The 25977-nt window shown below is 42.5% G+C and overlaps 1 protein-coding gene across 2 annotated transcripts in view; it reads right to left on the bottom strand.

Moving 5' to 3' along the window:
* Positions 1-3219: 3219 nt before the first annotated feature.
* MDN1 (midasin AAA ATPase 1) overlaps positions 3220-25977 on the bottom strand; it is a 140144-nt gene continuing 117386 nt past the window's right edge. The window contains exons 84-102 of one of the 2 annotated variants that reach the window (XM_005210876.5): positions 25671-25808; positions 23030-23171; positions 21548-21720; positions 20862-21014; positions 19984-20131; positions 17223-17548; positions 16826-16993; positions 15529-15630; positions 14468-14669; positions 13203-13373; positions 12011-12174; positions 11224-11313; positions 10016-10131; positions 9045-9219; positions 7847-7920; positions 7643-7757; positions 6552-6615; positions 5466-5608; positions 3220-4691 (exon numbers count right to left, since the gene is read on the bottom strand). In XM_005210876.5, the coding sequence (XP_005210933.2) occupies positions 4503-4691; positions 5466-5608; positions 6552-6615; positions 7643-7757; positions 7847-7920; positions 9045-9219; positions 10016-10131; positions 11224-11313; positions 12011-12174; positions 13203-13373; positions 14468-14669; positions 15529-15630; positions 16826-16993; positions 17223-17548; positions 19984-20131; positions 20862-21014; positions 21548-21720; positions 23030-23171; positions 25671-25808 (2853 nt within the window). In that variant the 3' untranslated portion in view covers positions 3220-4502. The remainder of the gene's footprint in view (positions 4692-5465; positions 5609-6551; positions 6616-7642; positions 7758-7846; positions 7921-9044; positions 9220-10015; positions 10132-11223; positions 11314-12010; positions 12175-13202; positions 13374-14467; positions 14670-15528; positions 15631-16825; positions 16994-17222; positions 17549-19983; positions 20132-20861; positions 21015-21547; positions 21721-23029; positions 23172-25670; positions 25809-25977) is intronic. The other variant, NM_001206168.3, reaches the window with a different exon arrangement.

Here is a 25977-nt window from a genome sequence, read left to right as displayed (position 1 = left end):
GTGACGGGGCGGGGCGAACTCGGTTTCCTCGGAGACGGCCTGCAGCGTGTGCGCCCCCTGAAGAACCAGGCAGTCTATTGGTCGGAACTAAAGCCCGAGACAGTTTCTCCTTTTCTTAGCCTGTTTTCTTATCAGAGAAATGGGATAACAGTTCCTGCGTACTAGATTGTTGTGAAAATGAAATAATGGTGAGGCAGTTAGCACAGTTCTCGACACGTGTTTGTTCTATTAAATGAAAGTTAAGGGTTTTGATGGTGAAGAAAACTATTCCTTTTGAGATTTAGTGTATATAGCTAAAATTACTAAAATTGTATTTCTGAGTTTGTGTTCTGCTCTTCTCGTTTTTGCCCTGCTCTTTTCTGTTGCGTTTTTCCTGGTGCTGTAGTCTTCACGATCGTCATTAGTTACAAGGTTTTAGGTGGTTGTCCCATTGCAGTTTTGAGAACTTTGTATCACTAGTAATGAGGAAACGAATATCCCTACACCTTAAGCTTTTATTTCCCTATACTTGTTTTTATTCTCCCTCGACTGAAGCGACTTAGCAGCAGCAGTACACTCTGTAGGCTCTTGGCGTGTATTAACTGTAAGAGGTTAGGGAATCCCTCCTACTTCCGAATTAAAATACGGCCTTAAATGTTCATAACGGTTCGTTCCCTGAGCATCTCCCCTTGATTTGCTTGCTTGGAATCCTTCCCCTAGTTGTGTACTTCAGTGTGTGTGTGAATCCTTCCCCTAGTTGTGTACTTCACTGTGTGTGTATCCTTCTCCTAGTTGTGTACTTCTGTGTGTGTGTGTGTGTACCCGCCTGTTTTTTCTCATCTCTAAACTGAACTGATAGCATCTGCCAGAGTTGTTACTGTAGTATTGTATGTAGTGCACTGAGAACAGAACCTAGCACATGTAAGCACCCTAATGGCTATTACCAGGCATTGTGTGAATGATGTTGATGCCATAACCCACCCTTTTTCAATTCCATGGGCTGTAGGCCACCAGGCTCCTCTGCTCATGTCGTTTCCCCGAAGAATACTGGGGTGGGTTGCCATTTGCTCCAGGGGATCTTCTTGACCCAGGGATCAAACCCGAGTCTCCTGCATGCAGGCAAAGCCTGAAAACTTGTCTAATTAGCAATTCATTTTTTTCCCCTTTTAACTATTAGTGAAATATCCCTTGTCACTTTCAGTTACACTTATTTTGTCAATTGTTATGACTTTGGTCCCTTTATGATGACCTAGACTTTTAATTTTATATGCAGTTTGCCATATTTAAAAAAATTTGATCCTTTTTTTAATAGAGCTTTTAAGTTTCTATACATTGCATTTTCTTATTTTGATTATTTTCATCTTCTCCCTTTACTTGTTAAAAATTTTTCATTGTTCATGTTTGAAATATTTACTCCACCTAGAATTTTGTTTTATAGCATATTGGGGATATAAGTTCTTTTCCAGTTGTGAACTATAGTTTCAGCACCATTTATTAACCATTCATTCATCTTCCTGTGGAGAAGGCAATGGTACCCCACTCCAGTACTCTTGCCTGGAGAATCCCATGGACGGAGGAGCCTGGTGGGCTGTAGTCCATGGGGTCACCAAGAGTTGGACATGACTGAGTGACTTCTTTCACTTTTCACTTTCATGCATTGGAGAAGGAAATGGCAACCCACTCCAGTGTTCTTGCCTGGAGAATCCCAGGGACGGGGGAGCCTGGTGGGCTGCTGTCTGTGGGGTCGCAGAGAGTCAGACATGACTGAAGCGACTTAGCAGCAGCAGCATCTTCCTGGGCTTTGTGATGGTCTTGGTAAATTCTTTTAGGGTCTGAATAACCCTTACAGCTATTTCATCCAGGTTTTTGTTGTGTTTTCACTAAGCAGATATACTATCCTATAGTATCTTGGAAGTGTCTATTTGTCTATGACCTTTAGAAATGTTTTGTCATTTTCCTTTAAATCATCTTAGAATCTTAATCTATAAAGTAACGTGAGAACAAACATTTTTATACTATTTCTTCTTTTCATCCAGAAACATCCCCTTATGCCAGACACTGGTAATGCTGTCCTGAGTCATATATGCCTTCTGTTCTCAGAATCACTCTTAGGGTAGGAAGACATAAGTCTAAGGTAGTATTATAGATGCTGTCAAGGCTCCTACCATGGGAGCACATTCTTCTTCCAGGCCTTATCTGAGCTAAGTGTTCATCAGAAAGGCAAAGTGGGTAAGAGAATTCCAAAGAACACATGGAACACTGGCAGATTCTAGGGCTCCTGTGGTTTGCTGTGAGCAGATCAAATAGTGTGGTGAGGATGTTGGGAGAGAAGACAAGGGAGCTAGGCCAAGAAACAACAAATAGTACCTTCTTCACAGGAATTCAGAAAGATCTCCAAGGATGCTGTATGATGGAGTAAAGCTGGCACGGTGATTAGTAGTTTGAGCTACATTTTAAAAGAGATCCAGCTGCAGTACAGTACAGAGGACAGCAAAAGGAAGGGGCAGAATAAGATAAATGTCTAGAAGTGAGACCTGACAAGATTTGGGGTTTGGATGGAGATGGGAGAGCAAAGTGAGGCAGACGGAAAGGCTGAGTTCCACGTGAGAGACTGAGCGAGCAAGCATCCACAGTAGCTGCTTCTCAGTGACTCAGGCATGTCACGCTTCCCAATCAACCCCCTCAGTTCCTGTGTTTGCTGCTGTGCTTCCTAACCTTTTCCCATCACAGCACAAACTGGAAATGACACTCCTCAGTAACCTGCTTACTCAAATTCTTCTCGTTAGCTATTCTAGGGCCAAGGGAATCACTCATGTTGGTATACCAACTGGGATGCTCCAGCTTAGCTGGTCTTGTCAATTAAAGGGAGATATGATGGACTGCATCACAGTCATAATGTGGGTTGTTACCTCCCTGCAGGAAGGTTAAACTTCCGGCCCCACAGAGGCCTTTGGCTCGTGATACATCGCTTCCACTCAGAACTCATCTTGGAGTAGTCCCTTACAAGCCACTGTGTGCGTCCACCATCCTGCCCTTCTTCTGCCCTGAGGCCAGCATGCTGAGGCTCACCCACCACAGACGTGAACACAAGAAACAGACCCTGGGGCTGTTTGAGGGAAGCCACGGAGTTGCAGGGTCACGACACACAGCATCAACTAGTGACAGCCGCCTGATCCAGCAGTCAAGACCCCTCGCACACCTTTTACACTCTTGTCATATTCCATTAAGAATGGTCATAAGTGACATCAACCGTGGTATACTTTTTAATACTTTTCAGAATACAAGCTGCATAGCTTTTTAGAATTAAAAAAAAATGATATAACTTCAGGTACATGCTTTAGGACATTTGGTTAAACAACAACAAGCAATCTGTGTCTTTGAGGACCACCTCAGAAGGGTGGCACACTTCACAGTGTAACTGTAACACACATGGAGATGGACGATTACATCCTGGCATGTTGTCTACAAAAGGACATTTGGACAGGCAGAACTTAAATAGAACACAGCAGTTTCAAGTATTCAAGCACTGCTTTTTGGCCAAGTAAATAAAAAACTGCTGAAAAACCGCTGGTGGATTTCTGACTGGGAAAAGAGGTTTGGCTGCTCAGTTCTTCTGACACAGCACTTCTTTTCCAGGATGAGCCTGGCTCAGTTCAGCTTGAAAGCAATGTGAGGAATGACTCTTCCTCTTAACTGTTAAGAAAAACTGAACTAAAGAAATAAATTACTACAACAACAGGAACTGTGGCATTGAGAGAATGGAATAAACAAAGGGAAAATCATCTTTCCATCATTGCATAGTCTCCCGAAGCAGCAAAGGTGAAGGAGCACAGGGAAAAGCCCCTTCCTTCGTACATGACCCGAGGGTCATTCTCTGAGGATCTGGGCTCCCATAATGTCTGGTTGCTTTATGAGAACACACGCAGCATGAGGTTCCTTCCTTGGAGAGAAGGTAGTTCCTTTCACAAGAAGCATGGTAAGAAAATACACTGACTCTCTAAAAATAAACTGGAGCTGTCTCAGCCATTTGACGGCTTTTGGGTACACACTGCGGACTTAGCAAGGCTAAGCCATAGGGCAGGGTCAAAAGGGAGACTCCCTTTATTCAGTCCTTTGTCCAGAGGTCTGGCACAGTCCCATGTTCCCGGCAGCATCTCCTCGAGGTGGTGTCCAGGGTCACTGTGAGGGGAAAAGGCAGCTGGGCCCAAGGGTAGGGTGCAGCCTCCTCTTGGGCCAGGGCTGCCCCAGGTATGAGACTCCTGCTGCTGTTCCTTCACTGCCCCAGGTTTGTTATAAGAACCGGAGCCCAGGCACAGCAGGGAGCATAAAGGCCCTGAAATCGAAACTTACGTTGCGATAATTTTTTGTAGCTATTGGGTGAATGTTTATAAATCAGGTCTAAGATAAAATACCATTTTCAAGCTAGGAGTTCAGAAACAGTTCTCCAGAAGGGAGCTCCTGGCAAGCAGTGTGACATTCTGAGCGCAGTTAAAAGTCTCACTTGGGACTGTGTTCCTCCTGCTCTATGCGTGGTCAGAGGCCGTCACCAGCTCAAACCACTGCCTGAGAGCATCGCTGAGCGTCTCAGGAAGTGCGTTCACGTCGCGGAGAATTATGTAAAATGGGAATGGGAACTCTTCCATGTAAGATCGGATTTCAGGCATTTCTCCAGGCCCTTTAAATATCGGTACCTTAATGTCCAAGATAGAATCCTGGCAACAGAAAACATTTTGAAGAGAAAAATTAAATCAGCTCTTTTATGATCTCTTTTGCAGACAATAGGTTCCTGCATATAAAAGTAGCTCTTATTAAGGAAGAGACAGATCTCTTTCTGAGTATCCTTTCCAGGCGAATGGACACCGAAAGGGAGGCAAAGGGGTAGATGAGCAAACCTGATTGCCCTATGATGGTGTTTCCTATTCTATACTTGGAATAATTCACGTTAAGTCTTCAACTTGCTATTTAGGCCTTAATGTGACCTGGAGAGATGGGACTTCCCCTGGAACAGAACTGCTTGTGGATACCTTTCATGTAGCCACCGATGCTTGCTCCTTTGAGGAGGGCACTGCTGAGATACAAGTACCTAGGAAGGGCTGGCTATGTTTCCAGCGGATAAGGCCTGTCACAAAGGCTGCAATGCCTGTGGTGACGCTGTGCAGAGGGAGATGACCCTCCAGAGTACCAGTCATCACAGTGAGTGGTTCAGAGGATGGTCTCTAGTATGTATGGCTTCCGAGTTGTTACCTACAACCTCTCCGTGTTTGTCCTTTGCTGCAGAGTGGGAATAACCATGCCTACATCACCGAGTCATTGCGCAATTATATGAGAACATACTATAAGATGCCTCAAACAGCGCCCTTCAGGATGCCACGAGTGTTAGAGGAGTTCTCGGTATGATGGTGAGATGCAGGCCATTTTTCAGATAGAACAGCTTGGAGGGAATTCTCACTTTATCTCCAGAAAAGTGGCTGTTAGTAGTCACTCACCCGTGAACTGGGATTGTCCAACACAACAAAAATAACAAAGATGTTAGCGTTCCGGGCGGCCTGAACTGCTGCTAGGACTCTGTCTTTGCCCTCAAGGAAAAGGCCGCGTCCATCCGAGACCACCAGGAGGAGCTGGGCGATTTCTGGAGAGGAACACATAGCAGGAGGGGAAAACTCAAACAAGGCGAGAACTACCATGGTAAGACAGATTAGGCAGGCTTTCTCTGAACTAGTAAAACCAAACAGTTCTGAAGCTGATGAATTCTGGCACAAAGAGGGTCTCCAATTAGATCTATTACTTTGAATGTGTGAGGCAGACACAAGGCTGTGCAAACAGTTCTGTCAACAAAACAATTTCCCGATAGTGTTTTGGGGATATGTCACATTTAGATCAACTTTGTTGTAGAACAACATGTGAGAATGAAAACACATGTTTATGGATATAAAGTATACAAAGAGCAGTCCTGAGCAGACCACTAGAAGAAAGTACCCAAATCAGAAAGGTGGAACTGTATCTTTCAGATTTCTGTCAATTTCCTGTACCTAAATTCTATGTTTTTTTTTCCCTTCAAATTGACTCATTTAAACAAAACTTAAATAGACTAGACCTCTAAAATGAAGAGTGAATAAAAATGTTTAAAAATTTTTAGCACATTATATTTTCAGTGAAAATTAGCAAGTGTTGAGAGGCGTGAATGACCTGCTTCAACAGGTACAATCAGAATGGAGGATTTAGGAAAGGGTTAGAACTGGTGTGCTGCAAAAGCCCCAATCAATCACGGATGGATCACCTGGTTTCTAAATTACACTGTCCTCTGCTTTCCTTTGTTACTAAAATATTACAGAATACTCTTTACATTTAATTCCACGTACCTTGCTCCTTCCTTTCACAAATGAACTCAAATCTACCAAATAAAAAATTGCATGAATGTTTAATACCTCCCATCATCCCCTGTTCATGTCTTTTCCTATTGAGCATACACTTGCAAACATGGTGATGGGTACACTGAAGTGAGACAAGCAATTTGCAAATAATACAGGAGCAGAAAAGTGTTTTGTTAACAAAGACCAAAGAACACAGCTTACCTGGACTGACGTTTTGCGAGAGTTGCTGAGCGGCTGCAAACATGTTGGCTACAGACTCTAGAAACTAAACCAAAACCAGAAATAGACAATTAGAAAACTATTTAACTCTTTCCATTGTCACAGAGACTGAAATTACATCTGGCCCTTAAGTGATCATCTCAAATCTATAGGAACCAAACTGTCCCTTCCAGTCACCCGCAAAGGACTGACAAGCCTTGCCCCTGGCATTTGCCTTGGGTGCTGGCATTTCAAGCCTAGACCTGTATCCCTGGCATATACCCCACTAGCGTTCTACTAGAAACCCCAAAGAGGGGAAAAAAAACACTTAACTCTGGGGGATAGGAAGTCAATAACTCCCCAAATGAACCAAAGAGCTGTCTTTCAAGAAAGGAAAATAACTGAGCAAAAAAGGGCAAAAAACCCCTCACAACATGTGCATAAGGAAGGAAGTTAAATTAAGACAGGAATCAGGAGAGAATTCCTATCCCACGCTGTTCTGAACTCATGCCACCCTGAGCAAGTCACTAGCTTTATTTCACATCACTTCTCTAGGCTAAATGGTGGAGAGAAATTGGCCTTGACCCACTTGATAAGCGTACTGGGAGGTGGTTCATTTTCCTAAAATGCTCCGAACTGCTCAAAAAAAGTAGGGAGCCAAAAACTCAATGATGCAAAGTGAAATGATCTTTGAGTAACAGAAAAAGAGGTCACATGGTATTTAATAATGGAAGCCAAAGGAGATTCTATTCCAGTGGTACACAATCTGAGGTTTAGGACTATTCTCTATTGTAAATTTTACCATATTAGGGAGGAGAGAGTCCTAAAAATTATGTTTTTCCTATACCAGAAAAGGGCTTCCCTTGTGGCTCAGCTGGTAAAGAGACTGCCAGCAATGCGGGAGACCTAGGTTCGATCCCTGGGTTGGGAAGATTCCCCTGGAGAAAGGAAAGGCTACCCGCTCCAGTACTCTGGCCTAGAGAATTCCACGGACTGCATAGCCCATGGGGGTGCAAAGAGCTGGACAAGGCTGAGCGACTTACACTTTCATACCGGAAAATAACTTCAGAAGACATGTGATCTCATCAACTTACCTGAGCAATCTTGGTTTTCTTTTGCTGGAATTTGCAGAGCCGCAGAATCTGGGACCCTGAGTAGTCACTAAACTGTTCGTGGAATGGATGTAATAGCTTTACAGACTCTCCAAAACTTGGAGGAGAAAAACCAAACAATGGGAATTACTTTTTGTCATGGCAAAAAAGGTTGGGTTTCCCAAAGGGATTAAAAGGCACCTTTACCTGCATACTGCAATCTGACCAACTTCCAGAAGGGTTAGAGCATTTCCAATCACAGCCAAAGACTCAAAGGCAAGCTGTAAAACAGAAAACGGAGGGTTGAAGGCATCAGGGTATTCTTGACACCAATGCCTTTCAACTCTTTATACAACGAGTCCCACAGGAAACACTATTTCTTTGGTATGGCACACAGGGGAACACCATCAATATGGCTGTTCACCAACTCAGAGGCCTTGGTAGTCTTCGGCCCTGACTAATGCCACAGGCACCAAACCCAGTATCTGTTATAGTAGTAGGAAAGGTCTGCTTTAGCATTACCCAATATAAGTGATCTCCGGAAACTTGGTCCATAAATTATGGTTTCCCCCTGCTTTTTTGACTACATAATCTCTCATGGATAAAAGATTTTATTAGCCTATTTATTCTAATCTATGCATACATGATGGTATAGTTTTAGAATTTAAATTCAACTGAAAAGAAGATATTTATAGCAACTAACACCTACTGAACATGTATCAAGTACCTGGCACTGAACCGAGTGCTCTATATATGTTATTTCATTTAGACTTCATAACAACTATGAGTTTGAGTTAAGTATTGTTATAATCCTTTTTTAAGAAGTAAAATTACCTGCCCAAAGTCATGTACTAAGTGGGGAGTTTAGACTTGAACCCAGGTTTAGATGGTATGCTTTTGTTTCCCAGCAAAGTGTAAGTATAGACTTTAGGTTCTGCGGAACCTCCCACCACTCTCCATGTCCATGACGGTGGGTGGGGTTGTAAGGAACTCTACCCAGGCTCCTAAGCCCTGTTAATACTGACAAAACACTAACTCTACACAGACTTAAAGAAATGTATACTGAAGACTTTTTCTTAGAAAAATCAGAGATATTCAGATTCTAAACTGTGCATGGCCTAAAACACTACAGTGCATCATGTTTTGTGGAAAATAAACATTGTTGGATTGACTTACCCTGCAGCTAGACAGCTGCACAGCAAGGCTAAGAAATACAACAATCTAAAAGATCTACAGTCTAAGAGACCACAATCTTAGGGACATCCTGAAATTGCTTTCGAACTGTTTAACGTTCAGGTCTTCTCAAATATGGTATCACATTCTCAGAACTAACTGGTATTCCAAAGTGCTTTCTGTCCAGATACGTTCAGGTGGCCCCAACCGTCACTGCACTGCTACTCCTTACCTGTTTGGTGTGGTTGTCCACCATGCTGGAAGAGTCATCGATAGCCAGACAGATTTGATACTGCCGTTTGCTAGGCTTGGTTCTTCGAAGCCAAATCTTGTCTTTCCGAAACTGGCTGGCAATGTATGGAATGACCTTCCGCATGTTCAGTCGCTTCCCAGTTCGATAGTCCCCTCTATTAAATTTAACCAAACAGAACAAAGATTAGAGCTAAAAGCACAGTAACAGTACCCGACAGCCAATTACATCAAATAACCAGTATCCTGGCACAATGAAGTATTACTGTCGACTGAGACTGCCTGGATCTTCTTGATCAGCAGCAAACAGATATGTATGTGGCAATAATGATTAGGTCCTTTTAGAAAATGTAAAACACTTTTTAAAAAAGGAAAAAAAAAGTTTGCATTGACTGTTAAGTGTTGGATTCTCTTTTCTGTTCTAAAACTCTGATTTTGGGCACCCCTTTGGACTTTCCTGGTGGCTCAGATGGTAAAGCGTCTGTCTACAATGAGGGAGACCTGGGTTTGAGCCCTGGGTTGGGAAGATCCCCTGGAGAAGGAAATGGCAATCCACTCCAGTACTACTGCCTGGGAAATCCTATAGACAGAGGAGCCTGGTAGGCTACAGTCTATGGGGTCGCAAAGAGTCGGACACGACTTAGTGACTTCACTTTCACTTTGGAAAGATCTAGGTGAGTGATGCGTGCAGCAAGTGAGTGACCCAACATGTAGAGGGTGAGCAGCACACACCCCCAAGGTTCAGCTAGTCTCCTCATCCATTAACTAGTCACAGAAACTTCTCTGTAGAGACAACAACATGGCAACAAGGTAAGGACGCCACACTGGTGCCTGTGCAGCAGGAATGGCCACCTAGACGCCAGCACCACAGCTGGTCGGTCCTAGGCTCAGCAGAAAAGGTGATGCTGGCATCTCCTCAGGGAGCCACGAGTGCCCCCAGTGCAGAAGACTTACTTCAGCTTGGCGGCCTGGGTTGGCTCCAGTATGAGACGAAGCTGTTCACACAGCTGTTGCGACAGAGGCGCAGTTAAGACCAGGTAACTCTGCCACATCTCTGCTGCGGCCTTCTCCTGTGATGACAATATGCAAGGTGCCTTTAGAATGTCAGAGCCAGGCAAGGTCATTACAGCAAGATGAGGGCTTGAAGCAAAGCAGAAGAAAACAACTTGCTTCTCTTGGCAAGCTGATTCACTTGGTTTAAAATGTCTCCTCTTCCACCAAAGCCACTAATTCACAGTTCCAATGAGAAAGAATGAAATTTCAATAAGGCAGTAAAAGATTGGAATTCATGACCAGATCAGTGCCTTATTCACATCTCCTATGAGGGGTACATAATGTGTACCCTTCACATGGAGAGGGAGCTGTGATGGTTAACTTTGGTGTCAGGAGATCCAGCCACTTAAATCATGGGTTCTCAGGGTCTCGTTTCAAAAGCAAAAGTGACAAGGGCAAATCTCTCAAGTAACACCCTTAACAGTGTGCTTATTTCCTGGGTACAAAGCTCCATTTTTTTTTTAGGTCAATTATGGCACAGCAATCATTACATACATGTGATGAGAATGATGGTAACAGATATATTTGTGTATACATATATACAATAAATTTAGGATGCAAGCTCACTAAAAAGGAGACTTTTGGTTAATCTACACTTCCACTTTACGTCAGCTGGCAGTGCTCCTGGTGGTCTATTCAGAGAGTGACATAGTATTAGACTTTTGTCTCACGTCTCAACCACTGTCACCTCCATTACTTCCATTACAGAGTGAGGAATGGAAGTTAAAAAATGAAACATCAGTTTTTGTTTTAATTAAGCTGTACATCTAGTGGCAAAGCAGGCTTTAAAATTATATTCTCCATATACTGGACTTCCCTGGTGGCTTAGATGGTAAAGTGTCTGTCTACAATGCGGGAGACCTGGGTTCAATCCCTGGGTCAGGAAGATCCCCTGGAGAAGGAAATGGCAATCCACTCCAGTACTACTGCCTGGAAAATCCCATGGACAGAGGAGCCTGGTAGGCTACAGTCCATGGGGTCACAAAGAGTCGGACACGACTGAGCGACTTCACTTTCCTTTCCTTTACCAAGGTAACTGGAGTTAAGAACCTATTAGGTTTGCTGCATCTTAGAAAGTCAAGATATTCAGTAAAAGACCAGTGACTTACTTCTTCTGGGTTTCCAGATTCATGTGGTTGCCATGTTTCCAGCTGTCTCTCCAGCTCCTGTCTTAGCTCATTGACATCTTTTAAGAAGGGCTAAGAGGGAAAAGTCACAGATAGAGGAGACCCAGGTTGGAATCACTAATTTATTATCCTTAGTTGCCTTCTTCCCTGCAGTATGAACTCCCACAGAGATGCAAAACTTGAGCAAATTTAATGGCACAAAAGATGCCAGACAACTATTCTTCTCCTTCCCATTTTTTTGAGGGTAAGATGGAAAAAGGAAATTCTGAACATTAATAAATCCCAAAGTACCTAGGAAGGTATCAATAACAGAAATGTTCTTTGATTAATCTAGACTACTATTAGGTCAAACAGTTTGGGAAAACTCAGTTAATTGGCTCTTCCTAAATGAAAGCATTAAGTCAAAAATGCTTACTGCTTAACCAACATAAACTTAACTGAACCACAGGCCCCTAACACAAGGCTGGTGAATGTTGAGAAGAGGGCCAGGCCCCCCACCGTGGCCAGGTAAGGACACAGACCTCCCACAGCGACTCTAGGATTGGCTGTTCGAAGTGTGTTATCTGCTCAGAGAGGTGCTCACACACCTGCCCAGTGTGTTACTTGACACACTCAGAAGTGTGTCATACCAACAGTACTCCTTGAAAGATCAATATGATATGAAGCCCCCAAACAACCAGATGCTTATAAAGTTTTTAAGAATTAAAAGTAACTTATAATTCCATATTGTCAACTTATTAAAGTGGTGATCTGTTAAAAGTTTTAGGACCTGGAAAATCGTGTCCACAAGTAACTGATGGGCTGTGTGAATGGTGGAATCTCGGCTTCTCTCTGGTTTCTCATTCTCTGTCTCCTCGTGTGATGGGTCTGTCCTGGGGTGTTGGTCTTCCTCTGTTTTAACAGTTTGGGTCTCCATCTCCATCTCTTCAGAGCCTGTTCTCACAAGGACCGAATTTTACTTACCATAACATCAGAATGAAGACTGAGCCTTCAGTCACATGTCAATCTTACAGTCACTCAGACCTCCCAGCACATTAACATGTCAGCTCCCTGTGTTCTTTCTCTCTGAGACAGTCATTGCCAATTCGCACTCCCTTAACTCCCCTCTCTCTCCACCCTGTTGTGTTCTGGGGAGGGGAAAGTAGGGGAAACTGTTTAACCCTGACAAGCCTTGTAGAACTGTGTGATCCATTAAACTGTGTGCATGCAGAACACTGATAAAGATAAAAATTAAAATCATGGTTCCATCTTATAGATGAGGAAGCTGTGGCAAAGACAAATAATTTGCCTCCACCTATAAATTAAGTAAGACAAAGTCTGGATTTGAATCAAGGAAGAGCTAATCACAGAGCTATGTCTTTACTGTCCCATAATGGCAGTCTGTGATTCTAACGCCCCTGAGAAGAAGCAAGAAGAAGAAGCAGTTGTTGAATTTAGCAGGTTATTTTGAATTTGCATTTATTTCATTGCTGATGTTCTCTTTCCATGTGTGTTGAATACATTAAAAAAAAATGAACTGCCTTGTAATAGCACTTGGGGTCGGTTATGAAATGGAACAGTTATAAAATGTAAGAAGTTAGTGTTACTTTCTCACATGCATTTCCCTAGTTCTTTAAACGTTTTATTGCATTTTATGCTAACATTGCATATTTTATAATTAAAAATACCGTTTCTCTAGTAATCAAGAATCTCTTCTGGTTACAACTGGAGTATGTGCACTGTTCTGTTTTCTTCTACATATTTAAGAAAGACTGCCAGGATTTTGTCTGGAACTTGGGCTTCTCCGTGAATGTCAGTGACCTGTAACACCACTCCCCCACCTTTCTACTCCCAAAGGAAGTATGTACAGGGGAGTTACTATGGACACGTTAGGACGTAAAAAGAACAGACCAGGCAAGACAACAGCACAAGAATCAAGGAGCTTAGGTGGGAAGGGGGTGTTCACCACAGAACTCACTCACCTGGCTGGGCCGTACTCCCCGACTTGACCTCCTCTGGCTTCAGTGGCTCTGTGTCTACCGCTCTGAGCTCCTCCTGCTCCTCCGGGTCCACAGAGGTATCCTCTACCTCCTCCTCTTCGTGAGCCTTGCTGGAGTCCTTTGCAGACTGCTGCTGCTCTGTGCTGGCCACATCTGCCAACAAAGTGCATACACATAGAAAGCTTAGCTCTTTGCAGAACAGAGTCATTGAGAGTGGGTGTGCTTTTGGTCAGAGATTCTACCACTGACTAGTTACGTGGCCTGGACACTGGACACAGTACTTGGCTTGTGAGCTGCTGACCTAAGTGTCTTATTTCCCTGCTTTCCCTAGAAACTGTAAGGGTATGGTGTAACCGTACATGTGACCACAGAACAGGATGTTCAGCTGCTGGGTTTTTATTGCTATGATCAGAGACTGAACCAGAATAAACGTGCTGAGTGCATGACTCAGAGCAGCTAATGGAATTATCCTCATTGCCAAGTCATGGGTGGAGAAACTGAGTGATGAAGTATAACAGCGGAGGGTAGGGGGCACAGAAAGACAACGTGGGTATCCCAGCATCGTGACCCTGGACAAGTCCTTAAACCTCTTTGGCCTCAGGATGCTGATGATAAAATGGAGGCATCCTAGCTCGAGATTACTAGAGGAATCAGGCTGCAAAGCTCAGAACAGTGCTACGCACAACATAAAAGCCCCATGTATGGCAGTCATCGTCGGTTCCGCTTCATTTTTCTTAAAGGTGGGGACAGGAAGAGAAGAGAGTAATCCACAGGACAGCAGTCTTTTCTGTGTCATATTATCAATACCAGCTTACGTTAGGAACGAAACAGTGAAAAGTCACCCAGAGAGCTCGGAGGGGAGACTGAGTGATGACTGACTTCCTATACTGAGATCTTGTTTTCTTTGTCACTAACGCTCTAAACCACTGCAGAGTGACAGTGAAGAAACGTCTGCTACTCAGACCCCTGAGACCAGTGCTGGGTTTGGATAGCCAACTGTCACCAATAATATTTAAAAGGCTTCACTAGACCCAGAACCCTGAACACTGAAACCCTGCACTTGGCTACAGATACCTTTATTTCAAAACCAAATTGTATATCTGCACAGTTCTTATTAAAAGGAAACTTGTTTGAAAGGTCATTTCCCCTGCCTCTTAAGATGACTTTGTAACAACACCTGGCAGACACACAGTCAGCATAGGCGCTCACAGAGCTTGATGAGCGAGGGAGGGCCCCCAGCTCTGTACCGTAGGTCTGTGCATCGTAGGGCTCACTGCCCTGTTTGATGTGCTCAAATGCTTCCGCGTCCTCCGCCTGGGCCTGGGGCTGGGCCGGGTCCTGCTCCGCACGGCTCTCGGTGTCCATGGTCCTCAGCCTCTTATGCACACGCTCACTGTGATCACCCAGGGAGCGTTCGTTGTCGGCCTGCCCAGGTTTCCGCTTAAAACTCTGTGGGAAATATGAGGAAATTCATCAGAACTTTGTAATACAAAAAGAATAAAAATAACGTTTATCCTCAGGGGGCTGATTAAATTAGGTACAGCCATACAAGAGTGGAATTCAATGCAGCTGTTGATAGGAAGATCTCTACACATACAGAGCAATCTCTATGATATACTTTTATATCTGAAATAAAGGCAAAGAGACACTCTCTCACACACAGGTGCACACACACAAACATCCATTCATATGCTACATATGCAGTAAATCTCTTAGAAGACAAGACTGGTAGTACCAATATGCTCTGAGGACAGCCCCTTGGGTGGCTTGAGCACAGGGATAAAACGGAAGCTTTCTAGGGCATTGGTTTCTATAGACTGATTTTGTGTCACGTGCATAAATAGCACCTCATTTTTAAAATCTTGTTATTTAAAACAGAAAATAGGGAATTTGCCAGCATTACAGCAGTTGGAACTCATCACTTTTATTGCTGGGGCCCAGGTTTAATCCCTGGTCAGGGAACTAAGATCCCACACGCTACACGCTGCAGCTAAATAAAACAGGATCAGAATAGGATAGGACAGAACTGAATAGAATTAAAGAAACCAGACACAGAAGAGAATGGACAGTAGCTTGGCAACACCACCTGGTTCTTAGGCTCTAGAACAAGAGCATCACGGGATCAGGATATGCGTTTGTCTGTCCCCACCAAGAAAAAGGGAAGAAGCCCGGTAGTCCTGGTCTGCTAACCAAGGATGCCATCATGGTGGGACAGCAAAGGCTGGGAATTTTTTTTTTTAACCAGTGTATCTGGAGCATTATCTTACACGCAGCCTTCACCTAAGTTTAGCTGAAGAGCGATAGAGACCTGTGTGTTCTTCCTGGTGTGTTTCTGGGAGGCCATCCGCGCCATGAAGCTTGATTCGTGGCCTTCTGCCTGGTTTGCATCCGCAGCTCCACTGCCGTGTTCCTGTGAAATCCAAGCCACAGAAAGTGAGGGGCAGGAAGCGGAATAAGCACTTGGTTACAGACTGTGCTGCGTACAATTCCCCTCAGTCACGTGCAGTCAGCCCTCTGAATCTGCGGACACGGAGGGCCCACTGCAATACACCAGTTTACATAAGGGACTTGAGCGGCCATGGATTTGGGTATCTGTGGGGGTCTTGGAATCAATCCCTGTTGGAGCCCAGGGGATGACTGTGACCACACCTGCCTGTCTGCTCTGGAGCTCACCCGTCACTAACGTCTGGCCTGTGGGCAGAAACAGAAGCACCTAGACCTGTCTGGTACCCTCCTGGGGGACTTTGTTGTCTACAGGAGGTAATGGCTCACTCTGAAAGCAGGACAGACCTCGATCAGAAATGAAGCTTCGTCATCAACTAGCTGGGTACCCTTGAGACCGTCATTTAACTTTACGGGGGCTTATTTAACTCAGATACAAAATGGAGAACATAGAAAGAACAATACCATTTATTTTATAGGGCCACTGTGAAGATCTACCAGAGTAATGAAATGCTCAGCACCTCATGAACGGGTGCTGAGAAAATGGGTTAGAAGGGTAAGAGAGAGAAAAAAAAAAAAGAAGGGTAAGAGAGGTATAAACAGTTGTAATTACTGCTGAGAAAATGGGGGTTCAGAGACCAAGGGAGTCGTCCAGAGACGCCACTGAGCAGCAGGCCCCCTGACTTCCAAGGCTCCCTCCAGACTACCAACGCCCCAACTGCCGCTACAAAAGACACATCACCCCACATCAAGGAATGAAGAAGTGTTTTGCTTTTCAAATTAAAATGTTTAGCAGCCTGGTGAACAGTAAGGAAAAAGGATGCACTGTTAGACCCATATCACTGCATGAAACCTCAAGTCAACCCTTCTTTGCTTAGGAGCTTCGAAAACAGAATTTGAACTTGATTCTCCCACAGAGGACTACACTCTAGTAATTTTTTCTCATTAAGCACATCACTTAAATACAGTGTGTAAAAATATTCTGGGGTTTGTTCCATATAAATATAGGTGTATGACCATTTTCTTAAAGAATGGGAGCTGGAGTTTTAGATGTCAACAACAAAAAAACATTACACAGCAATCACTGCTGCTGAACAGAACGTGGTTTCACACAGGAAGAGGAGGCCCTCCCAAGAGGCGGCTGGTGGAGACGAGGCCCTCACCTCCCTGCCCTGCTCCTTCTCGGGTGCGGCCCCAGCCAGCTCCACAGCCTGCTCGCTCTGCACGCTCTCCAAGCCCGTCTGCCCACAGGACTCGTGCTCTTTCCTCTCCGTGGGCTCTGGCACCGGCTCCTCCATGTCAGAGCTCTCCCCTTCTTCTTTTTCCTGCGTCTGCAAGGAAATCAAATAGCATTAAATGCTCTGAGGGGAGAAGATGAAGTGAGGGCCCCTCTCCTCACTGAGAGGAGCCTACAGGGAGGGGATCAGCCACAAACCAAAAACTGCTTGGCGCTGTCACCTGCTCATGGGAAAGCATCCTAAGACAGAGTCTAGTGAGAAGATGGTACTCTTCTCATCATTATCACTTTGAATAGAGGACAAGGCAGATCCGCCGTGATACCTGAGGCTGGAGACCTTGGTCAAGAGGTGTGTCCTTTTCTGGGCTTTCCTCACTGGTGTCTTTGTCCTTGTCCTCCGAGGACAGCGGAGCCTCCTCTGTGTCCTCTTCAGGGTGCTCGGCAGCATCCTGGTCTCCGTCGTCAGCTCCGGTATCCATCTCTTCCTCGCCCTCCTCCCCCTTGTCATCTTCACTGTGGCCTCCCTCAGGCTGGGGTTGAGCCTGACCTTCATCCTGATCAGCCTCAGTCTCTTCATTTATGTCCTCAGCTTCATGACCTGCTTCTTCAGTATCCTTTGGTTGTTCTTTAATTTCCAAAGGATTCTCTTCTGGACAGATTAAACAAAAGAAAGAATGCAGAATTTAAAAACTAAACAATATGATTTTTTACGATGAGATATAGTTACACAAGCATCTTTTTATTATTCTCAAACCAGAAGTTGGCAAACTATGGTCCGTGGCCCAAATCTGGCCATCTACATATTTCTGTGAGTAGTTACAGCGGAACACCGCTGCATCCAATTGTTCACCAATGTGAACAATATACTCCATCCGTTTTGTATTACCTATGGCTGACTTCACACTACAAGAGCAGAATTGAGGATCTGTGACTCTGTTGCAGCTTATGACTGGCAAAGACTGATGTGTTTATTATCTGACCAACCCTTCACAGAAGAATTTAGCTACATCTGCTCTTCACTATACTTATATATTGCATACAACTGTTTGGATATCCATTAAAAATCCAAAAAGCCACCACCACAACAGGAATATTTTAGAACAGACAGGAAATGCTAGTCTAATTTTCAGTTATCATTAGGAATAACTAATGGACATCATTCCTTACCATACACAGAAAATACAACATATATTCAAATGGGAACAATCCTGTTTGAACAAGTTTTGTTTAAAAGAGCTTTTCTGTAATTTGGATACTTCAGAAATCAATTACTTTGTTAGTAGATAATTCCTTAAAATAATTTATTCTTCAGACTCAGAAAAACTAGTGGTTATCACTGTGTGGAGGGGAGGGGTAACACAGGAGCAGGAGGTGTTAGGTACAGACTGGTGATGTAAGATAGGCTCAAGGATGTATTATACAACACAGGGAACATAGCCAGTATTTTGCAGTAACTGTAAATGGAAAAGAACTGTATAAAGATAACTTGTTCACAATAATTGCTTCTTAGTTTATATACATAGTAGCTTAAAATGAGCCTGGATATTTTTCTAGGGCAAAATAGCTTATTCAATTCTCAGTGAACTTTAATTTTATGCTTGCTTGACTGTTGAATTTAAGGTTGAAATAAGCTTCCAGTATTATAAGGTAATGAAAAGTGCCTTAGAAGCAACAGCTTATACTATGCTTAAAAAGGAGAACTAGAGATTCACTGGGTGAAGAATGTTCTAAGCACAGGTTATCAAATACCTTAAATGTGAAAAAGGCATTTTACGTTTATGAGAGCCATATACTCACCTCCTGGATTTAAGAGATGTTAATATTTTGCCAACAAGTGTATCATATCTGTCACTTGTATTTAAGGAATAAAATAGTTCTGGACACAACTGTCAGGGTTCTGGATGCCTCTGCTCTTCCTCCTTCCTCAGAGCTCATAACCTGAAGTTACCGTAAATTATTTCTGTGTTGATGCATCCATAAACAATATATAGTACTATTTCTTTCAGCAAATTTTCACATAAATAGTACCTCTCATTTATTCTTTTGTAATTTGCTCTTTTTGTTCTAATATGGTGTTTTAAATAGCTTTCTAAATATGTAACTGCCTCACTAAGAAGCTGAGTGAGGCTGTTGCTACCTTCCTGTCTGGTGACCCATCATGACAGGGTCTCCGTCACAGCAGCATCACCTACACCACCTCCTGACACCAGGAAGCACTCCCCAAGGGAGTCACACTCAGAGGGAACAGTGGGGGACAGACGCACTGGGTTCCTGTTGTGCCAAGTGAGTTCTCTTGGGATTATTCAATTTCACTTCCCATTATGATTTCATATTTCAGCCTAAACACACAATATAAGCACAACAATCAATAACTTTCCTAGGAGGCAATTCCCTGGCAGTCCAGTGGTTAGGACTTGGCGCTTTCACTGCAGCTGCCCAGGTTCAATTCCTGGCCAGGGAACTAAGATCAGCAAGCTGCATGGTACAGTCAAAAATAATTAATTAAAACAAACAAAACTTTCACCAGAAAGCTAGTAACCGGGCTCTGCAACAGGCCTGACTCTACCTGGACTGCACAGTGTTTATACCAGTCCATGAGAGAGGGCCCAGTTCACTGCAGCTGCCCAGGTTCAATTCCTAGCCAGGGAACTAAGATCAGCAAGCTGCATGGTACAGTCAAAAATAATTAATTAAAAACAAACAAAACTTTCACCAGAAAGCTAGTAACCGGGCTCTGCAAGAGGCCTGACTCTACCTGGACTGCACAGTGTTTATACCAGTCCACGAGAGGGGCCCACGGTGAACCAGGAAGGAGGTAGAACCGCGTGTGACAGCACCATCTGGACACAGAGGCAGAGAAATACGGGACGGGAGATGACTGGAGTGACGAAGACCTGCCGGCTACAGGCTTCAGGTCTACTTGGAGGAGAAACGCAACAAAGAAAAAGCAAGTGATCTTATCAAGCTGGAATTACACTGATCAGACATGATAATGAGCTGGCCATGACGCTGGCCTGAAAAGGAATCGGTTATTGCTCATTTGCAGTGACTTTCAACAGGCCCTTTATGTTTTAAAAGACACACCTTCTCCATCTTCATGGTCAGTGTCCCCATCACCATCCTTGTCTTCACTGTCTAAGTTCAAGTCATCTGGAAGGTCCAAGGCCTCAGGTTCGGGCAGCTTTTCCTCGTTGCCATGGTAAGGATCCACCTCGTTCTCATCATATTCCCTCTTTGGGCAACAGAGATCAGGAAAAATAAAAGTAAACTTTTAAAAAGAACAACATTCACACATAACTAGCTCTAAACTCAGCTGACTCTTGAACAACACAGGTTTGAATGGTACAGGTCCACTTATTCAGACCACTTATGTGGATTTTTTTCAATAAATATGTGCTATGGTACCACAGAGACTTGTGGCTGTTAAGGACCTGAGGCTGCAGAGTCCATGGGTGCAGAGGGCCAACTATAAAGTTACACACAGATTTCCAGCCTTGCAGGTGGTCAGTGTCCCCAAGGGTCAACTGTCCTTATGCTGAGAGAATACAATGTCGCTGGTCTAAAATTACCAGCACACATTAGAATTTTACCAATATTTTTACAGTTTTCTTGTTGGAATGTCATGTTTCACTTTTTGTGCACATTCTCCATAGATAGGAGGTGCTGTGTTACCTATTTCAAAGAGGACATGGAAGTTTATGGAAGAAATATACAAAAGGACTGTGGGTTTTAGTTTCTGAACTATACCAGGAGTCCCAACAGAACAAAGCTCATCTCATCGGTAACCAGTGGTTAGATATTTTATGTTCAGTTAAGAGGCTCTATGACACATTCCTTTATGAGGCAGTGGGAAAACAAATGATAAGTAGGAAAAAATACGTCCTGAGACACCCTGGGAGCTGTGCATTGCAGTGGCCTTGGCCTTGAGTGAGAAGAGCAGGTGGGTTTTGAATCCTCATTACCTCATCTATTTGTTCATTAATTTTGTCTTGGCCTCGTCCATCATCATCAGCTTCTGCTTCTTCCTTTTCCTCCTTCTTATCTTGCCGGGTTTTCTCTCTGTTTGACTTGCCAGCATCTAAGTTGTCATCTTTAGCTACAAGCTCAGAATCTTCCTAAATATCAGAGGAAGAAAAAACACATCATCATCACTCTCAATCTAAAACACTGCTTTCACTTTACTGTCTAACGCGGCTCCCAGACATGTGCTGGGCCAATCCCATGGAACCATCCAGCTGACGGGGCACACCTATCATCCTGGAGGGAACAGGCAGGACAGCCCAGGTGGCAGCAGTGACAGCAGGGCAGGGAGGGGTGTCTGAGCTGTGGGATGCATCACACCCAGCCCTGGGGTCCCCTAAGCTCAGGGCTGGGCAAGTGTGGTGACCACTGGCAGAATGAGATATAGCATCTACAACGAGTGCTCCAATTTCCCTCCTCCGTAACACAAGGGATGCCTCAGGTCAGGCTACTCTTTGAGCCCTGAATATAATAAAAAATCTAGACAGCAGGAAAAAAACAGAAAAATAGAGACGGAAGAAAAACCAAGACATAAAAGAAAGAGCAATGAATGACAGGAAGCGGTAGTGGGTAGGATGACTGCCCCTCTCATCGTGGGGACAAAGTGATGGGGGAATCTTCTTCTTACCTCGTCCATTCCTGGTCCTGTTTCTTCAGTCTTACTGTCTTCCTCCTCATCTTCTTCATCGTCATCATCACCCCAAAGCCGCTCATCTAGTTTGTCAGCTTCCTCACCATTCAGATCGCCCATCTGTTTATCTAGGTCTCCAGTCTCACTATCTGATTTTTCATCATCCTCTTCTGAAAGGGAAGGCACTCAGCTCAGTTCGGCAGATCCCCAGACTAATCTGTTCCTGTGTGTGTGGGAGAGGCAGGGACCCGGCCAGGATCCTACTTGGGATGTGCTGCAATTCTACAGAACGCCCTACAGGCAGATGCTTTTAGGTGTCCTGAAGCACTCCTACTGTGTCTGCAGACTAGAAGAAAGGAGGTCTGGGATGTGTGATGGTAAAGGACTGTAAGGAGGGTGGTAGAACAGCTGTCAGGATGTCTCATTCTGGTGCTGGGAGAGTTCATTATGGGTCCCAGCAACCTCACTGGGTTTTGGTTTCTTACCTGGGAAATGGTCAAGGGTGGTCTACAATACCTCCAAGGTTCTTCCCCATCTCCAACCTGTTCTCTGCCAATGATTCTGTCTAACATCTCAAATCATGTGTCTCGATCAATTAACCACAATTTTCTATCCTTGCTCAAATAACCAGACTTTTCTTTCCTTTGTCTTTGATCAAGGTCTGCTTTGACAAAGGTTATAGTCTTACACTTACTTAGGCATGCATACCTTCTTCTACTCTGAGGTTAGCTATCATTTCTGTAAGGTATTCACTTAAAATAACACACTGTATTTCAAATTAAGCTTTGGATAGAAATTTAGGGCAACAGTTGAATTATGGTAATAACATGACAGATGATAATGTGCTGTAAGAAATTATTATTAAAAAAAAAAGAAATCATTATCAAGTAATTTTCAATGACATGTAATACTCATAAGTTAAATGAAAAAAGCAGACTGTAGAAACATTCATGGTCTCTGTGTGTGTGTGTGAATATATATGCAATAAATGGAAATACTCCAAAATTAAGTGATCTGGGTGACAGGTACAATGGTATTGATTTGGTTTCTGCATTTTTATTCCAAATCATCTACAACAAATGTCTACTGATTTTGCAATTAGAAAAAAATACATATATATTAAAAAAAAAAAAAAAAGCCTCTCTAGAACAATTCAACGTGAGCTGCAAGCCAAGCTCGGTGAGGGTGCATCTCCTCGCTCTCCCTAGAGGACACCACAGGTCACTCATCTGGCACATGGAGCAGCCGGAACATCAGAGGCAGTGTCTCAGTGTACTCAGAGCAGAATCTCCACAAGGAACTAGAGACTCCTGACACACTCGCATACGTACAGCATATGCTGATGCTTCCACTGCAGTCATGCAGAGTAACCAACTTGCTCCAAGAGTATATACTAGGCTACTTATTGGGAACATGTGGTTTCCTGGAGAAAATAGCCACTTTTCAAAAGCAAGAATGAAATGGCAGATAATCTCAAACCTTGTTCTTCCAGTTCCCCATCATGCATTTTCCCATCAAAGTCTTCTGACATCTCAATGGCATTATCCTCGCCCTTAATGTCTGATTTTGAGTCAGGATCTTCTTTATCCTTTTCTTGACCCTTCTGAAATGTATCTTCTGCCTAAATAAAAAAGCATTAAATAACATAAATGAACATACTGTTACTAATGTTTATTCAGCTCTAAATAGAATATAAATATATAAGTGCCAAGGTCAATGGTATAAAATTTTCTCTGGGGAGAGAAAAAAGAACCAACAGAGAAAATGCACATGATTTGTGACTTGCTTTAATATTTCTGTTAACTAATTTCTAGTTATTTTGCATTCGTTGTTAGAGAATATAGATTTTTATTGAGGTTTCTTTCATGTGAACTTTTTAAAAAATCCAGACATATTTAAAAAGTTTATGTATTCTGTATGTAGGATAAAAAAAATTTCACTTACTATACTGCATATAAATTTAGTATCTATCTTGTCACTTTGATCTCTCATAGGCATTACCCAACTGTGATGTAGATTTCCCCCTCTACTACTTTCTTTTTTATCTTTTTATTTGAAGTACAGTTGATTTACAATGTTATGTTAGGTTCAGATGTATTGCAAAGTGATTCAGATACATTCACACTTCCTCAGATCATTTTCTATTATAAGTTATTACAAGGTATTAAATACAGTTACCTGTGTTATACAGTAGGTCCTTGCTGCTTCTCTGTTTTATATATAGTAGTGTGTATCTGTTAATCCCAAACTCTTAATTTATCCCTCCCCCAGTAAATGCAATTTTCTTCACTTTTCCTTAGACTACATATTCCTACACAATCTATATTATATCTTGGGGAAAAGATTCAGATTGCTATCTCTTCCATTATGGTTGAATTTTAAAAGTCCTTTTTAAGATACAAAAGTAATACAATCTCATATAAAAATTTCTAAGCCAAACAGAAAGAGTATGTTTCCCTGGCACCCCCATCCTCCAAAATTACCAAAGAAATTACCACTAGTGATGTTCCAGCACATCATTTTATCTATAAGTACATCAACAGACACTTAGAAATATAATATATACAGTATGTATCAATACCTGCCTCCAGCATTTTTTTAAACAAGAAAGGGATCATTCTTTACAAACTGTTGTGCAATCTGTTTTTTCAAAGTTAAAAAAATATGTCCTAGATATATTTCCATGTTGATACTTAAAAACTTATCTCATTATGTTTATTTATAGTATTGCTCTGCATAAATAGTATCATTTAAAAATAATTCCTTCCTGATGAATATATGGATTCTTTCACAATTTTCACCAGTGTAAATAATGCTGTAATAAACATTTTAATATAAATACACTCCCTTGTACACATATTTATCTTGGGGGTCTTATGAGATTTCTGTGAGAAAACATGGAATTCCTAGATCAAAGAACACAAAGAGTTTAAAATTTATTAGACACTGCCAAATTCTTCTGAAAGTTTTTTTATCCCACTTAATAATGTTTTTTTGCAGTGGATTTGTACTTTTCTATTAGGTTTCTTTTACTTTATTTTTTTCCTCATTAACAAAGTACTGGGTGCTAATGCTAATTAAGTTAAATTTGAGAAATACAGAAAGGCCAATACACACACACAGACACAGACACACACACTGTACATTAGAGCTCAACCACATAAATGCGAGCATTATTCTTTTGGTTTCTTTATATCTTTCCAATTTTCCCTTCAAATAAAGAGAGGAAGTCTGGATCGGTTTGTTCCTCTATTTTTAATAGGTATGACCATACCTTAAATAGAAATTTGTGGACTAATTTACATTTAGAATAGAGATGATAAAATGAAATTCCACTACTTGTTCTTTCTTCAAGTCACAGTTGATTAATCTAATGACTAAATGACAAAAAGAATATTTAAAAAAAAATCCAAATCAGATTGAATTTTAAAAAGTAATACACGAATCTTAGTCCAAAGCATCTAAACATTTCAAAAGCATTCTTGATTCCAACTAAAAAAGGATATAGATATTTAAAATCTGAACATGTCAAAGACATACAACAATAAAACCTATTAATAACAAACACTGGCACTATTGTTTAATGTAGTCATTACTTAAAATAGCCAAACTCTTGGTCCTTAAATGAACTACTACCAAAAGTGTTCTCTAGAAAATCAGCAAAAATGTTCCCATTTAAAATAAAAAATTTTAAAACTATTTCCTTCCCAAATTGTAGGTACAACCAATGACTGAGCTACAAAATATCCTTTCTATTCCCTGGAGAAGGAAATGGCAACCCACTCCAGTATTCTTGCCTGGAAAAGTCCATGGACAGAGGAGCCTGGCAGGCTGCAGTCCATGGGGTTACATGACTGAGCATGTGTGCATGAGGGTGGAGGGTCATGGGTTGGTAGCAATAACCTGGTAGAACTAAAAAAAAAAAAAATATATCCTTTCTATTGTCTTCAAGCTTTTAATTTATAGCCACTCCCTAAACTCCAGTATTCTTAAGGTACCTAAATCAGTCTGAAAACCATTAACCTAATAGCAAAAACATTTATATGTGTAATTTAAATACTGGAAAAGGAGTGTATGCTTCTGCATCCAATTTACATATTTCATGGCCATGAAAACATACCTGTTCTTCATTTTCTATCTGATCACTCACATCCTTCATGCCCTCGCCTTCTCCAATCCCTCCTCCCTCGTAGTCATGGAATTCAGTCGCCCCTTCTCCCGCTGAATCTTCCATAAACTCTTTGGGCAGGCAAAATCCCTTGAAAATAAAGAGTGAACGTTACATACAAATGCAATAAAGAAGTGATTCCCCGTTCAGCTACAGGAAAAAATACCCTACATAAATGATAAATTCTTATCAAGCTCAGTATTTTATATCTGGTGGAAGGACAGGAGACTTTTTGACATTCTTTTCTTCTTTGGTGCTA

The sequence above is a fragment of the Bos taurus genome, chromosome 9 (assembly GCF_002263795.3).
Source record: "Bos taurus isolate L1 Dominette 01449 registration number 42190680 breed Hereford chromosome 9, ARS-UCD2.0, whole genome shotgun sequence".
Classification (NCBI taxonomy): Eukaryota; Metazoa; Chordata; class Mammalia; order Artiodactyla; family Bovidae; genus Bos; species Bos taurus.
Note: the sequence above shows the minus strand (reverse complement) of the source record. Positions and strands in the feature narration are given on the sequence as shown.